General features: G+C 49.7%; 1 protein-coding gene across 1 annotated transcript in view; it reads right to left on the bottom strand.

Annotated features, from left to right (window-relative positions):
• Positions 1–1,560: 1,560 nt before the first annotated feature.
• Positions 1,561–16,159, bottom strand: part of CACNA1E (calcium voltage-gated channel subunit alpha1 E) — a 421,822-nt gene continuing 407,223 nt past the window's right edge. Inside the window, exons 48-51 of the mRNA XM_073356587.1 lie at positions 14,305–14,433; positions 12,055–12,235; positions 8,830–9,020; positions 1,561–7,078 (exon numbers count right to left, since the gene is read on the bottom strand). Of these exons, the coding sequence (XP_073212688.1) occupies positions 6,539–7,078; positions 8,830–9,020; positions 12,055–12,235; positions 14,305–14,433 (1,041 nt within the window). The 3' untranslated portion in view covers positions 1,561–6,538. The remainder of the gene's footprint in view (positions 7,079–8,829; positions 9,021–12,054; positions 12,236–14,304; positions 14,434–16,159) is intronic.

Genomic DNA, 16,159 nt, shown 5'->3' with positions numbered 1-16,159 from the left:
CTCTGTGCGCTGACTCTGCCCGCAGGCGCCGCCCCTGCAGCTCTCATTGGCTGTGGTTCCCGCCCAGTGGGAGCTGCGGAGCCAGCGCTCAGGGTGGGGACAGTGCACGGAGCCCCTGTGGCCATCCCTTCGCCGAGGAGCTGAGGGACATGTCGCCGCTTCTACGGCCCGGTCAGCGGTGCTCACTGGAGCTGCCAGGGTCCCTTTTTGACCAGGCATTCCCGTCAAAAACCAGACACCTGGCAACCCTACCTGGGCCTCACTGCACTTCACCTAACCTGAGAGGCATCAAGCTCCAGGGAGCTGCTGTGATGCATTGTGGGAGCAACATCTAGCCAAGAAAAGCCCAGCAGCTGGGTGGAGGCTCACCAAAGGGTCTTTGTTCAAGTCTCCTTGGGGGTGTTGTGCGCTGCCCCAAAGCGACAGGGGCTCAGGTAGTTATTGGCTCAGAGCTGCAGAGACAGTGGTTGCTGCCGGCAGACAGCTGCACCTTCTCCAGTTTCACTTTACATGGAAAGATTTGGGTCAGGAAATCCTCTGAGCGAGTCTTTACATTTTGGCTAAATGAAGGACTTAAAAGAGTGAAAGGAAATCAATGGGCCTGGACCCATATACAATGGGGCCTGTACTGCCTTCTCCTGGCTGACAGGCGGCCCAGCAGATATGTTCACAAGGTCTCTTCTGTCTGCCTCTCCCTGCTGTTCAAAAATGCTCCTGTGAGCTTCCTGGGCAATAACATGTACTACAAATTGCAGGAGAGACGCTCTTCGTACTGCCAAGCAGCTACCAAAAGCTCTTTATAACGGCAAACAGATTGGCAGGGGAAAGCTCCATATCGGAGATGAGCCTGAACGAAACCCCCAGACCCGGACAGCCCCAACTCTCTGAGCTGAATTCACACAGCCCAGTGCAACCTGAGTCTAAAGCCCCTGAGAGGGCCCTCTGCTCAAAACACAAAATGCCCCACCCCCTCGAAAACACTGAAAGTCAGAGCCACATGCCTAGCCCTGGCAATGACAGCCCAGCCCTTTAATCACTGTTGGTTTGTTTTTAAATGCACCCATCCCCTTATCATCTGGTGTCTGACAAATTAAAACCAAGCAACACAATAAATGAAACTGCTACGTTTCTGTATGGTTTGGCAGGTAGGCTAACAAGATCAAGCATAATGAGGTAGAGAGATCCTGCAAAGTTGTTTTGGATGGCAGAGAATTACTGGGCAGCCATTTGGACCTTGGGTTAACCCACATTACAGTCTAGCAGGATGAGACCTGGAAACTGGCCAGCATGGGAGCTGACAGGCCTGCTGGGGGATACTGAGAGAACTTAAGGCGCTGGAAGGGGATGGTCCAGGTCACTTTTAGGGATGCTTTGTGTGACTTCAGCAGCTGAAAGAGCTGTGCGGGGATGGATTCATCACTTGTTTAGGGTCAGCGAGAGGATCAGATAGCTAGGAGAAGGGTAGGATGGCTGGGGAGGAATTGGGCAGCTTGTTGGGGTGTTTGGGGGTGGCAAGAGGATTTGGCACACAGGAGAGAGGGACAGACACTCCTTGGAGTGAGGCCCAAGGGCACAGAAAGGCAGTGAAAGCATTTGGCACCTAGAATACAGATCTTTCCCCCAATCTCTGCCCTCGAGAACTGGGCAGTTCTGAGAGCTGGCTGAAATTTTTCATTGAAACATTTTTTCAGAAACTCAGAAAATGATGTGGGAGGCTGATCTTCACTTCCTGTTGCAGGTCAGCGAATACCACTGGGATTTCTAAGGACCGAGCTGTAGCTTATCCAGTGGGTGGTGCAGAATTAAACATCATGTGTCTAGAGTTAGGTTCTGGGTGGTCGAGGCTGCTGCACAAAATGGACAAAATAAAACACAATAACCCCACGACAGAAACGAGGGCATGACTGCAAGACACTAAGCTAAGGGCCACGTGCTCACACTTCCCAGATAACCCACCCCAAACATGTGCCTTCAGCGCACAGCATCCCCTCCTAGTCTGACAAGGCACACCAACGTAACTGTAGATGCACAATTCAGCCATCACGATTGGCTCGAGTAATATAGTACATTAGGTATTATTATTACATAGCATCTTCGGTCCCAAAGCATTTATACAGCCCCTAAGCCAAAGTCTAGTCCTGCTGAAATGACTAGCAAAACTCCCACTGACTTCAAAGGAACCAGGCTTTGGCCCTGTATGTACAAATATCACTCCTCGCCCTACTGAAATGCAACCACCTCTGGGGTGGAAACAAAACAGCCATCCTACACTAGCATCCCTCTGCCACAGTGGGCACAGCAGAGCAGGGGGAATTCAGGCTGGCAGAACAGAATTACCAGAGCAGTTACAACTGGAGCCGGAATTTAGCCACACACTGTATTTTAAATAGTACAGTTCCTGTATTAGGAAGTTAACCCAGATGGCTCAACTTCATGAACTCTACTACGGATAAGCACACTCGTCCCGAATATGCTGCACCACAGTACTGCAGGCAAGCTTACTCATCCTACACTGCTCAACCCTCTTCCTACAGCTGGACAACCCCCGAGTCCCCCAGCACCCCTTATGCTGAATCCGCTACCACCCTCCACTTCACCGCTCTCAGCAGGAGCAGGATTTTAGCCCATTTATCTGTACAGGTACCTTAAGACAAAAGCTGCTATATAATAATACCCACTCCATTATATTATTGTTGCCAGCCGCTGATTGCTGGTTTGTTCCCTTACATTTGCACATGTGTATGTGGAAGGGAGGGGCCAGGCCATCCTGGGAACACTGGCCGGTTGTTTTACTGTGAAGCGTGGGCAGTCAGCCCTCTCCTCTCAGACTGGATTTATTTTGTGCATAGCTGGACTTTAGGAAAGGAAAATTTCAATTTTCAAGCAGACCAGGCCAGCCAAAAACTAACTGCAGACAAATCCATTCCAATCCAGTACTGCCTGCCGGGTAAGCTTTTGGTCTGCACTCGTATATGCTTTGTGCATTCAGGTCCCAGTTCAGTATAGCATCTAAGCACATGCTTAAATCCTTTCCTAATTCAGCGTAGTTAAGCATGTGCTCCCATGCTTTGCTGGAGAGGGATGGATTGCTGAACCAAGGCCTGAACAACCTAAAACCGGAAGTGAAAATCAGCCTCCGACCTCAATTTCTGCATAAAGGCCACTGAATGGGAGAAGAAACGGTTGATTTGCTAAATCTGTCCTTTGGTCCTCTGAAGCACTTGTGCCAGGTACTGCACATTGGGGACAGCACACACAGCTGATTACATATGTGCTTCCTTTGAAGATTATTGCTGAAAGAGAGAAGACAGAGCATGTACCTAGAAACACAGCTTCCGAGGGAAAATCAGTCCTGTTCAGGTTTTGCTGTTTACAAGAAAGCCACATCATATAGAATAAACGCGCTCCCCCGTCCTTCTCCCACAGACTGAGGTGCTATGCACGTGCAGAATTGCAGAGCTATGGGAGAAAAATGGCATAACCGCGCAATAAACTGCATTCATCTTGCTCCTTCATTCCCCGCACTTGCACTCTGCCCACTAATCCATCCTCACACCAAGATGACTTCGAACAGCCGAAAACCCTGAGCAGCTCCCCAAATCAACCTGCCACGGAACTGTTTCTTCTTGCCCTCAAATGTGGAATTTCTTCCCATCATAATTAGACTGAGCAGAGGTCCCTTGATAGGTGATCATCATTCCTGACACAGGGACAGCTCGATGGCCAAATACTACATGATGCTGAAGTGCTAGAAATGGGAGCTTTAAGGGGAGATTTTTTAAAGGCCCAAATGGGAGTTAGGTGCCCAATGTTCACTGACCTTCCAATGAGATGTCGGTGCCTAACCCCCATGGGCTCCTTATCCCATTGGAGAGGGGAGATTCTCAGCGAGATACACAGCATGCTGCTCCTAGCTCTGGGCCTTTAGATACTTTGAGATACTGGGCCTTGCAGCCATGACGTTTTTATGGTTAATAAAGCTCATTTTAGGTCCTGTTGCACCTGGCTAACAGGTGAAGGGATACAATAAACAGTTCCAATACACCTGTCTAAAACTTGCCCCAAATGGATTGTTTCTGTACACTGCATGGCATTATACAGCATGATGGTGTAATGGAAAGGTTGAATAGGCCCTTGGTTTGGGTTGAGCTGACAATTCACCCCTGAGTAACATAACCTTCTCAAGCCAATGCTAATAAAACCCCGCTTGCATGACACTGTCCCATCAGGTACTTCATATATATATTTTAAAGCTTCTCAAACAAACCTTTTTCAATCCATACGAGATTGAAGGCACGTTGACGGTGCCAATCTGTTTGTGAATTGGGGGAGAACATTCTGCCTAGAACTGCTCCAGTGTGCCTGTAATTTGCCGGTGGAAGAGTAGGCAGCAGGCCACGAGGCAGGAAGGTTAAGATTTTGGAAACTGACTGGGGTCACATGGCTCATGGCGAATTGAGAACAGCTGAGAAGCTAAATCCTCCAGTCGGCTTTGAAAATCTCAATCCAGGTCTCCTTGGTCAGATCAAAACCCTCCTCCATTCCAGGTCAGAGGGTTGCCAAGCCCAGGAGAAGTTCCAATGATTGTGGTGATGCAATCCACATCCAGTTCCTGCACCTGAACTTGGGAAATAAAGGATGCTGCCCACATTTTTTCCAGTAGGGACATGGGGACTGGATTCAGTCTGTAGCATTGCCTCTGCAGGAGATCTTGAAAGGCTAATATGCCTGAGTGTTCCTCCATGCAGCGATGAATCTGCTTGGGGAGAAGGACTTACCCCCAATGGCCATGCTTTCCATCTACACCTTCCATCTCCTCTCTAAACCAATTAGTTTGTTTTTGAAAAGTACTGTGCTCAGTCCTTCAGTTTCATTGTTCGAGAGGGTGGATTCATTTCCTCTGGGTCTCTTGGGTTAGGACTGGGCTGGGCAGAGATTTACATACTTCTCTGCATCACCTAGCCCTGCTCAACTGGCACTAGGGTGGCTCATTAGGGCAGAGTCTGCTTGTGTTTGCCAAAGCAGTTTGCTAGTGCACAAGACTTTCACGCTCAGCCAGTACAAAGGGGCATCAATCAGGACCTGATCCAAAGCCCACTGATATTAGTGGGAACACTTCCACCGACTTTAGTGAGCTTTGGATCAGACCCCTAGTGCACACTCTGTCCGTGCATCAGTGAAACACAGAGGCACCTGAGCCGCAAGGACGGGAGAGTATGGTGCCAGGCCAGCTGCACACACGAGAGGGAGTGGGGAGGTATTGGTGTAAAGAGATATTCCCACCCCTTTCTCTAGATTTTCAAAGTCCCATAGCCCAGCAAGGAACTCAAATAAGTGCCCAAGTGTAAACTGTGAAGTGGTAACTTCCTTGGCACACACTCAGATCCTCAATCTAGCTGGTGCTCAACCACATGCAAAAATCACAGCCCAGCCCAAAATAAAACCGCCACCCATGTTAATATCTCCCGGAAGGTGTTTTCTTTTGTTTTAAATCCACCTACAACTGTATTTTGCATTTCAAACAACAGGTCTGCCGCCTTCCAGGCAGGGGAAAAGAGGAGCCTGACCCAGCCTCGTTTGTTCAACTGAACAAGACGCAGGTTAGGAAAAATACCATACCTGGCACCGTAACTCAAGAGAAAGTCTTCGCCTGCTGGCTAGAGGTCCTGCGGGAGAAAAGTGGCCCTGAAGATAGCGTGCACCAGTTGACTAAAACAAATACCTGCATGTGTATATCTTTATATATACAGCATATAAATATATATACACACACATACCGTATATACACACACACATACCTATAGTTCTCAGTATATAAATAATATATGTATGAGCAAGGTGGTTACGTTCAGCAGCATTGCCCCCAGCCCCTCCTCCCACAATCTCCCCATGGTACAAGCTGTTTTGTTTTGGTTTCACCCGAACCCATCCCCTCCCACCATGCACAGCAGTGGCTGGCTGTCTGCTGGGCCCCAGTGCCATCGCCCGCCCCCACCCCACCTTCCTCCTGGCAGTTTTGTCACTAACACATCTGGGAAGCAAACCAAAAGCCACGGGCAGCACAAGAGAACCCCAGTGATGGTGTCTGTGTCTCTGGAAGGGCCCCGCATCTGTCTCGATCATCCCACTCTGACTTCCCAAGGGAAAAATGAAACGTGCTCAAAGCCGCCTGCCGGGATCTTTTGCCAAGCTTCAAGGGAACAAGGCAAATACATATAAATCTCTGGGTCCTGGCTGCTTCCTGCTGAGTTTTGCTTGGCAGCAGATCCATCCTCTGGTTTCCCATAGGCATAAAGTCCTCTTTTGCTTGGGAGGGGCATTTCCATGGTTTCACACTCATCCCACTGGTGTGTGAGCCTTACTGGACCAGAGGCGTGCAAGCGAATCAAATGCTTCTTTGTGCAGAAAAAAAGTGGGGAGTGGTCAGCGGGTTCAAATTTTTTTTTGCACAAAGATTTTATTTCTCCTGCATTTGATTTTGGGTTCGTTTCATTCCCACGCGTGGCGAAGAGCATGCAACAGAGGGAGGGAGCGGCCTCTAGCACTTGTCATCTTCTTCCGTATCACTTAGCACATCGATGCTAGCCCCACACATCACCCCTTGCGCCGCCCCTCTCCTCCTTCTCCTGTAGTGCCCGTTGGGCATCTGCCAGCCGTGCCGCAGGGGAGGGGCTGACCCGATGGTGTTGGAGCGGCCAAGACTGGTGGCTACAGCAGCCTCAAAGGTGAGCGTCTCCTCCTCGCCGCAGTCTGAGGCGTGGGAGTCGTCGTGCAGGGCCAGGTATGGCTCTGAGATGTAGCGCTGGGGGGTGGAGTGCCGGCTCTGCTTTCCCTGCGGAGAGCTGGAAGACTCGGTCAGGCAGGTGTCGTTCGTCTCCAGGGCCTGGGAGAACAGAGGGGACCCCCCCTCGCTCTCGTCAGGTTGCGGGGAGGTGTCACAGGAGTGCCGCATCATGGAGGCATAAGAGAGGAGCGGCCGCGGCTTTGGTGGGACTGGAGGGAGCTGCCGGCGGCCTCGTCTCGGGGTGCTGGTGTCAGATATAGAGGGGATGGAGCTTTCACTCAGAGAGCCCATGCCCTGCAAAATGGAAGAAGACAATCACGTGTACAGCACAATTGGGATGGGATGGTTTGGTCAAAAGCTGTGTCCTGCCCCTTCAGAAGCCCCTGATGAAAAGTCATCTCTCCATGGCTGTGTCTTCCCTAGAATATGAGGTGTCTTCTTAAATCCAGTTAGCCACGGGAGAGCCTGGTCTTGAACTCAACCTGCAAACTCCTGTGAATACTCCAATCTGCTTTGTCTTCACGAGGATTTTACCTTGAGTTACACCTGGGCTACACCTAAAATTCCTCGCTACATTGCTCAGGGCTGTGAAAAATGTCATGTTCTATGCAATGGAGTAAGATCAACCTAACCCCACTGCAGACACCGCTAGGTCGACGGAAGAATTCTGGTGATGTAGGGAAGCGTCTATGCTACAGCATCAACGCCGCAGCAGTGCCCCCGGTTCTCTCATTGGTGTAGCTAATCCACCTCCCTGAGAGGCGGTAGCTAGACTGATGGAAGAATTCTTCCATAGACCTAGCACTGTCTACACCAGGGATTGGGTCAGCTTGACTATGTCTTTGAGGGGTGAGAATTTTTCACACCCCTGAGAGACGGAGCTACGCTGATGTAGCTCTTCAGCATAGACCAGCTCCTGGTGAAGACCAGGCCTCAGGAAATTAGAACAGAGTAAACAGAGGTGGAAATTGTCTCAGCTGCTCCCACTTTCCTTCAGTGATCTCACAATGGTGTGCATTGGGCATCACAATCATCCATTTCACAGTCCTACACTTGTTGCATCACAAAGGTGCACCGACAAGGTCAGGGACGGACGTCTGCAACCCCACATGGTGTCAGTGGTAATTAACGGTGTTCTCAAACACACTGACAAAGAAACTGTTCACATGAACAGGCCTGATTCTCCCCCGCTGTGCTGCTTGGGCAGCTGTTTGCACTAGTGGAAAAGGGGTGTCAAATACTACCAAGAAGAATGGTACCATTTCACACCCACACATCATGGGTGTAAATGATTGGACAAGGGGCAAGGCTCTGGAGAAGCTGGGCTTGTGTCTTGGTTGGGGGGATGATAGGGAAGAAAAGGCAAAAAACCCTTAGACTTAAACAGGGATGGGTTGAAGGTGGCTGGGGCTCCTATGGCAAAGAGCTGTATGGAGGAATGAGACTCTTCCTCAGCTACTGGTAGCACTACAATAAGCGTTCTAATTGATGGCGCATGGCATAGGACTTGGTACTGTTATCACCACCACCACCAGTTCCCTGCTAGATTTACAGAAGAGGCACTTACGTCCCTGGGCACTGGGCTTTCACAAAGGCAAAGCACACAGGTTGCACTAGGATAATACAATAACACCCTGTGTGGTCTAGTGGATAGAGTCCTGAATGGGGACTCAGGCGTCCTGGTCCAGGGTCTGCCATGGACTGACTCTGTGACCTAGGTCACATCACCTGTCTGTGCCCATGTTTCCCCTCCCACCCATTGTCTGTCCTGTCTAATTAGCTAGGACGCTTTTGGAGGCAGAGTCTGTCTCTGGCTGTGTGTTTGCACAGCCCCTATCACAACAGAGCTCCAGTGGCAGGTAGGACTTTTCAGCGCTACCGTAATATACAGAATAATTGACCAACGGCTGCCTAACCCCAGAGATAGGAGTGCAGGGATCTCAGTGTTTTTACAGATTTCCGGGGGGAATGATTGCTTGCCTCCTTTCCTGCCCCAGGATCCCTGCCTGGAACAATGGCGTTTGGGCTGCTGGTTTCATCCCTACCTGCCTGTTTGGCGTCTGCGACCTGCCCTCGCTGGGTGACCTGGACTGGCGCCGGACAGGAGACTCGCCGTCTGCCTGAGGACTCCTCTCCTCCGAGTTGCAGCGGGAGATGTCCGGGGACAGCAGGTGCTTGCGTTCTTTGGATCGCCCTCGTTCTCTGCCGCCCGAGCGATGTGTCTCCGACCTGTGGCCTGGGGAGGACAAAGCCAGACTGTAAGGCTTCCCAGTGGGACAGTTGCTGCAATTTCTTCAAAGTGGGGGTCCAGAGATCATAACCACCCTAGGAGGGTGCTGTTGTCTTAACTCTAATGTCCAGAGCTCCCTCTCTCTCATACTCTCTCCATTCTGCTAAACCAACACTTCCCCTAGGCCAGGCAGGTGCGGCACTGTCCCCATGCCTAGGATCCTGTAAAAGTTCCCTCTACCCCACCAAAGGAGGAGTGTATCTCTACTGCTTAGTATCTTCTTACACCCTCCTCTTCCTCCTAAGCAAAGTGCTTGTGACAGCCGTTGTGATTTCCTTCAGTCTGCGGTGGCTCTGTTCATAGCATGGAAATTGCTCTCCTCTGGATAGTTAAAGACCTCTTTACTTGGGGCTGACAAAGTCTTTCTCCTTCCTCTTTCTCCAGAGCCTCAGTGCGTCCTCTGACACCATGGACCACTTTCTCCTTCTGCGGCACCTTCTGAACTGTACTGCTCCCTCCTACAATGGTTCTGCTCTCGTTTTATTGGGCTGTTTCCTCTCTGTCTCTGATGGCGACTCCTCCTGTGTCAAGACACCACCTTGACTAAGCCCCAGAAGGCTCAATTCTCAGCCTGTTGCTGTTCTGTGACTTCTCCTTCTCAGTCAACTTATCTCCACCTTTATGCTTCCCTGCAGCACCACTCTCAGCCAGATGGAACTGTAAGTGCATTTGGTGAGCCGCGCCCCATGTACTTTCGACCTGTCTGAACCAAGTAAACACCAGGACTCTGTCGCAGCTTCTTTCAGGGGAACGCCTGGCCATCCTCAATCACAACTCTACCTCCTGCCTTCTTGGCACAGACCTCCCATTTGCCTCCACTGCCTGTAATCTTAGCATCTGAACTTTCCTTCTCCTCCCACATCGCCCGTGCCTGTAAACCTGCTCATCACCCGCTCCACAACGATGCCAATGCAAGCCACTGCCTCACTTTCAGCGGAAATTCTCATCCATGCCTGAGCCATGGCAACTCTCTTCTCCATGGCTTTGCCAAGTCCCACCTCACCAGACTCCAAGAGGTGCAGAATGAACCCAATGCACAACTACAGACTAGGGACCGAATGGCTAGGCAGCAGTTCTGCGGAAAAGGACCTAGGGGTGACAGTGGACGAGAAGCTGAATATGAGCCAGCAGTGTGCCCTTGTTGCCAAGAAGGCCAATGGCATTTTGGGATGTATAAGTAGGGGCATAGCGAGCAGATCGAGGGATGTGATCGTCCCCCTCTATTCGACATTGGTGAGGCCTCATGTGGAGTACTGTGTCCAGTTTTGGGCCCCACACTACAAGAAGGATGTGGATACATTGGAGAGAGTCCAGCGAAGGGCAACAAAAATTATTAGGGGTCTGGAACACATGAGTTATGAGGAGAGGCTGAGGGAACCGGGATTGTTTAGTCTGCGGAAGAGAAGAATGAGGGGGGATTTGTTAGCTGCTTTCAACTACCTGAGAGGTAGTTCCAGAGAGGATGGTTCTAGACTATTCTCAGTGGTGGAAGAGGACAGGACAAGGAGTAACGGTCTCAAGTTGCAGTGTGGGAGGTTTAGGTTGGATATTAGGAAAAACTTTTTCACTAGGAGGGTGGTGAAACACTGGAATGCGTTGCCTAGGGAGGTGGTGGAATCTCCTTCCTTAGAAGTTTTTAAGGTCAGGCTTGACAAAGCCCTGGCTGGGATGATTTAATTGGGTATGGGTCCTGCTTTTGAGCAGGGGGTTGGACTAGATGACCTCCTGAGGTCCCTTCCAACTCTGATATTCTATGATTCTATGAATGCTGCAGCCCTGTCTCCATACAGTTCCACTGGCTCCCTGGTCACATCAGGATCCAGTTCACACCTGGTTTCTCAAGTCTTCTACAGACTGACTCCAGCTTAGCTTACAGACCTGATTTCTCTCTACTTCTCACTCCCTCTTGGGGCAGCTCATGGATATACACCAAACCATTTTGCCATTGTTTTGGCCCATCCCTGCATAGCCCCCTCTTCTCCTTCACATAAATAGCACTTGCCAATCAGAAAGCCAGTGGCACCAAACTCAACTGGTGCTGCAGTGAATCCTTTCCACCTATAGTGGGAGCCAGAGTTGAGGATCTGCAGCCACTCATGTAAGGCAGGGATGGCAAACTTGACCACTGCCAATCCTGATGCTGCCTGGGACAGGGGACAGATGGCATTGCTGCTGTAGAAGAGTGCTAGTGGCTCAGCACAACTCCTGTACATGCTGCTGCCGGCGTGAAGGAGCAACAGGAGACCAGGACGGGGGTGGCCCCCTTCAGGGTTAGAGGAAGAACACCCCACACCGAGTAGAGCTGAGCCAGATGGACACTGGAGCAAGGGCCTGGTTGGTAGCCCAATCATAGGGACCTGAGACAGATGTTTTGTGGCCCATGCCAGCTGGAGGAATGCTGGACCGCAGTGGGAGGGACCCCAGACCAAGACCCAAACATGGGACACCAGCTGGCCTGCTGCAGCTGTTCTGGCACCTCATTTTGGCAACTCTTGGACTGCAGGTGCAACTTTTATAGAACACTATTTCTTCCCTGGTCTGCCTGCTGCCCCCTCTGCTTGTTCAGCCCCCGCTGCTTTTCTGTCATCTCCACACCTGATACAAGGTAGCTTTCCTCTTTGCAGCTCCTGCATCTCTCTGGCTCATGGACTCTCCATCTATTTTCAGATTTCATAAAAATATGTCTCCCTTGCCCATATTTCTTAGCAGCTCCCTCACCTCCTTGCTCCTTGTGGAACTCTCCGACTGTATAATTTAATCCTGTATACTGTTCTACTGCACATCTCACATGAGAAGAGCAATGCATGATGATAAAGCTAGACTGGATTGGACTTCTAGTTCTCGATTCTTTACCATTGTCTTTGGGCAGAGTGCTCCACGACTCTGCCATACCCAATAGTAACACTGAAGCTCCGCCTGCAGAAAGGAGTGAATTACTCACCGAAGAAGATTCTTGTACTCTGGGAAAGACCCCCCTCACCTGAGTCTGCATTCAGGCGGCGAGCAGACAGCTGCAGCGAGGAGTGGTAACTGCGCCGGCGTGACTTGTAGGTGTTTTCACTGCTTCGCTCCATGGAGAACTCATCCAGCCAGGAGCTGTTAGGACGCTTGTCCCGGATGGTGGAGAATGATCGTCTCATAGAGCTCGTGTCTGTAACCACCTGGAAATGCACCCCATGGGATGATTAATGGAAGCCAGCAGCAGCAGCAGGGGGAGGCAGATAGGCCACTCCGAAGTCAAGGTGTCTAATATCAGAGAAAGACTAGTGCAGTGTCTCCTGCTCAGACACCTTCCAGGAGGGAGTGCAGGAAATTTAACAGCAAAGTCTCCAGAGCTGCTCCAGCATCTACCATTGAATTAAAAAGATAGGGCCAGATTCTCAGCTGGTGTTAATCAGCACAGAAAAAAGAAGAGCAAAGGAAATTCAAAAGGGAAGAGAAAGGAAAGCTCCTATTGGCTTATTTGCTCCCATGTCTCTCTCCTTTTCAATGTATTTGCATAACTACTGCCATATTTCCATGTACTTCTCCTCGGCCTGTCCCCTTCTTACCAGCCCACCATCCTGTCCTTCATCCCATGCCCTTCCCCATCTGCCCTCTCTCTTGTTGCTCTCATAGCCGACTACCTGCCCTTCTAACTTTATACACTCTCCATATCCTTCACCCCCCTTACACCATTTCTCTTCCATCCCTCCATCCCTTCTGCCACCTTATTCCTCCCCATTCCCTCTCCTCTCTCATCTCAAAGGATCCTTTACAGTTTCCATGCTTCTCCTCTTCTGTTCACCATTTCTTTCCCCTCCTGTAATCCAACCCTTGTTTTCTTCCCTTTCTCCACTGTTGTCTTCTCTTGTCCCTGCTTGTATTTTTCTTGCCTTTCTTTATCTGCTTTTCCCTTCTCCATCTTTGTATCCATTCTTTTCCTTCCCTTCTATCTCCCACCCAATCCCCTCTCCTTGGATTTATCTCCCTTTCTCTTCTTGTGCCTTCTTTCTGACTTGCTTCCCGCCACCTCCCCTTGCTGCTTGTGCATTTTTCCCTTTAAAACAAAGCTATTTCCTTCCATTTCCCTCCAGTCCCTTGGTGCTGTTGCCATATTGCCTCCCTTCCCCACACTGTGTTCAGCCACTCCTCCCAGAGATAGTCAGTCCCCTCTGTGCCTGATGGTAGAGCAGCTTCTGCGTCCATTTGGACTGTCTCAGACGATTTGGGGATGATTGTGCAGGCAGTATTTGGGAAAGATACAACAAAGAGCCATTAAACATCCATCCATCCATTACCAGGTGCCAAATTACCAGTTCACTCGGTAGCATCAGCAGAGCAAAGTTCTCCTTATCTCCCCACTCCCCAAAGGGCCACTGTAGACAAGCAATGTGGATTTAACCCAAAGAAAGTACTAGGAACATTGCATCCCACCCCCTTTGGCATGGAAGGGCCTGTTGATACTGTCCCCACTACTGAAGAAATATGAGGTCCTGATACTCCGTGCCAAAGGGTTATGAAAACAACCAGAGAAAAGCTTTCATGTCTCGGTCAAAACAGAATACGAGACAAACAGACAGAAAAACCAGGCAGACAAACAAAGAGATGGAGCATGGCCTGGACTGATCAGGACAGACTACCCAGGGCCAGACACGTGTGCATATGTTTGGGGACAACAGCAGAAGAAGGAAAGATGAAATTGGGTAATTGTCAGTACAAATGTTTGTCAGGTGGGGAGGGATACTTTGAAAGTGTTGCATGTTGAATGAAACACCAATGAACCAGTCCTGCTGAACTACAATGGGGGTGTGCTAGGGGGAACAGAAGGATGGTCCAGTGGCTTGGGTTCTATCTTGGGAGATCCGGGTTCCATTCCCTGTTTCACCATAGGCTTCCTGTGTGACCTTGGGCAAGTCTCTCTGTGCCTCAGTTCACCATCTGTACAATGGGGATAATAGCATCACCCTCCCAGGAGTGTTGTGAGGGTAACTACAGTACGGACTGTGGGGTGCTCAGGTACAGTAGGAATGGGGGCCATGTCAGCACCTAAGATAGACAGTTTCCCAATGCCCTCCAGATAGAGACCCACCGGAAAAGCACTAGCGATACCTGGCACACTGCAGTAGGGCCTGGCAGTGCAGCATCAAACACATCACAGGGAAAAATATGGGTTCTCTTTTCATATCAGATAGCTACAGCCATGTACTTCCACTTCTGCTTGTCTGGCTATGGTTTTGTTTGGTGTTACCTGGGGATCCACAGTCAGGCGTGGCATGGAGGAGGCCCTCCCAGATACAGCGCGCTCCTGAGTGTCCACGGGGAGATAGTTGCCACGGTTAGAGGGCTGCACGCTTTGAAACTCTCTAACCTCTGGCTCCTGGAAATAAACACACAGCCAAGCTCGTGGGATTTTGTTTGATTAGGTCACCACTCCTCTCCTGCCAGTGTCTGTGCTCCTGTCGGACTGGGAACCACTTGACAGGAAGGGAACCTGCCTCTTTCAAATCTCAGGACCAGAGTGCAGTTTTTTGGTTGGCCAAACACTGAGAATGGCTGGATTTGGTATTAATAGCCATTTCAGTCTCAGGCTCCATTACAGAGACCCAGCTCACAGGTTCCTGCGCTGGCTGACACCCAAGTAAACTTCACTACTTTTTTATTTTAGCAATGAGAGAAGGAAAACCAAGACTGATTTTTCTAGCTCCCTGGAATATCTACCCTTCTGCTGCTTAGTTTTCTTTTATTTCCTTTTTTTAAGCTTGCAGAATCTTCTAAGTTTTGATTTTCTAAAAGATTTTTCCAGTCATGTCCAAGTTAAATGAATCAATGTCACATTTGTATATTTTGGTTAATTTCTGGCTTTAAAAATCTCTTTTGTTTTGGTCAAAGAGGAAAAACGGAAGCAAGTGCTACTATTTTGGGTTGCCAGGAAGTGACATCCGATAGATATGGTTCATCATCAGGAAGTGACAATAGAAGGGATGAATTCAGAGACCCCCTCCTTCATAGCCAGCAGTCTCCACAAGAGGTTGACCAGGCAGTTTCCGTTTTTGGCTGAAGGGCTGAATTGTATGGAGAGGTGCCGTGTGTGTGATACAGAATTCACAGAGATAGTGCTACAAACTCTGAGAAGCATACAAATCAGACTGGAAATGTACAGTGATACAATACTGCAGTCCAACAAGTGTAAGGGTGGTGCCCAATGCACACACGTGGACATATATACACATACACAGACACTAGTGCTGCTGACTGGAATGTGGGCATATGTGTATGTTCACGTTTGTGCAACACAGTTCAACAGTTCAGTTTCGATAATGGACACCAGCACTGACAACAAGATGAACACGAATCCCAAAGCAGCCGATACCATCGTTCAGCACAGGGTACCCACTGAAATGAGTATTTAATAAAAGGAATCGACCTGTGAAGAAAAGGATAGTTTACTGCATTATATCAATCCATTGTACTACAGCATCACAAAGTCTTAGAGCACCTCCCAGTCTGTGATATTTCCTGTGCACTGATGTCCTGGGCCCAGAAACAGAGAGAGGAGGAACAATGGGCTGCTCAGATGTTCTTTAGAAACATAGTTAAACAGCACCAGGCACATGGCATCCTTAGTAGCTCTGATTAACATGTCGGGCCAGATCTTCAGCTGCTGTAAACTTGCATAGCTCCAATGGAGTCCTGCTGATTTACACCAGCTGGCCATCTGGGTCTACCTGTCAATATGTGGTGTGTGTACATTTTGCATCTCCACACTCCCTACAAACCAGGCCTGTGCACGATCTGAAACATACCAAGATGGGCTCAGAACGCTTGTGCATGCTCAGTACAGCCATACAAACATGGGCTCTCTTTCTCCCAAAAGACTACTGGACCACTAGTCAAGTAGGCAGAGGAGCCCATGCACTATACATGGGGGAGGAAGCAGGGCCCTTAGAGTGCTGCATGCGTGAAGAGCCAGCTGAAGCCCACCTGCCTTACAATGGAAGGACTCAAAGGTTAAAACCATGTTAAAAGCAATTCTAGAGAAGGATCTAGCATGAAATGGGTTTCCATATTCCTTTTATGTAGGGCCATCCTGGTGTGACCTATTT

Source organism: Lepidochelys kempii, chromosome 8 (genome assembly GCF_965140265.1).
Source record: "Lepidochelys kempii isolate rLepKem1 chromosome 8, rLepKem1.hap2, whole genome shotgun sequence".
Classification (NCBI taxonomy): Eukaryota; Metazoa; Chordata; order Testudines; family Cheloniidae; genus Lepidochelys; species Lepidochelys kempii.
Note: the sequence above shows the minus strand (reverse complement) of the source record. Positions and strands in the feature narration are given on the sequence as shown.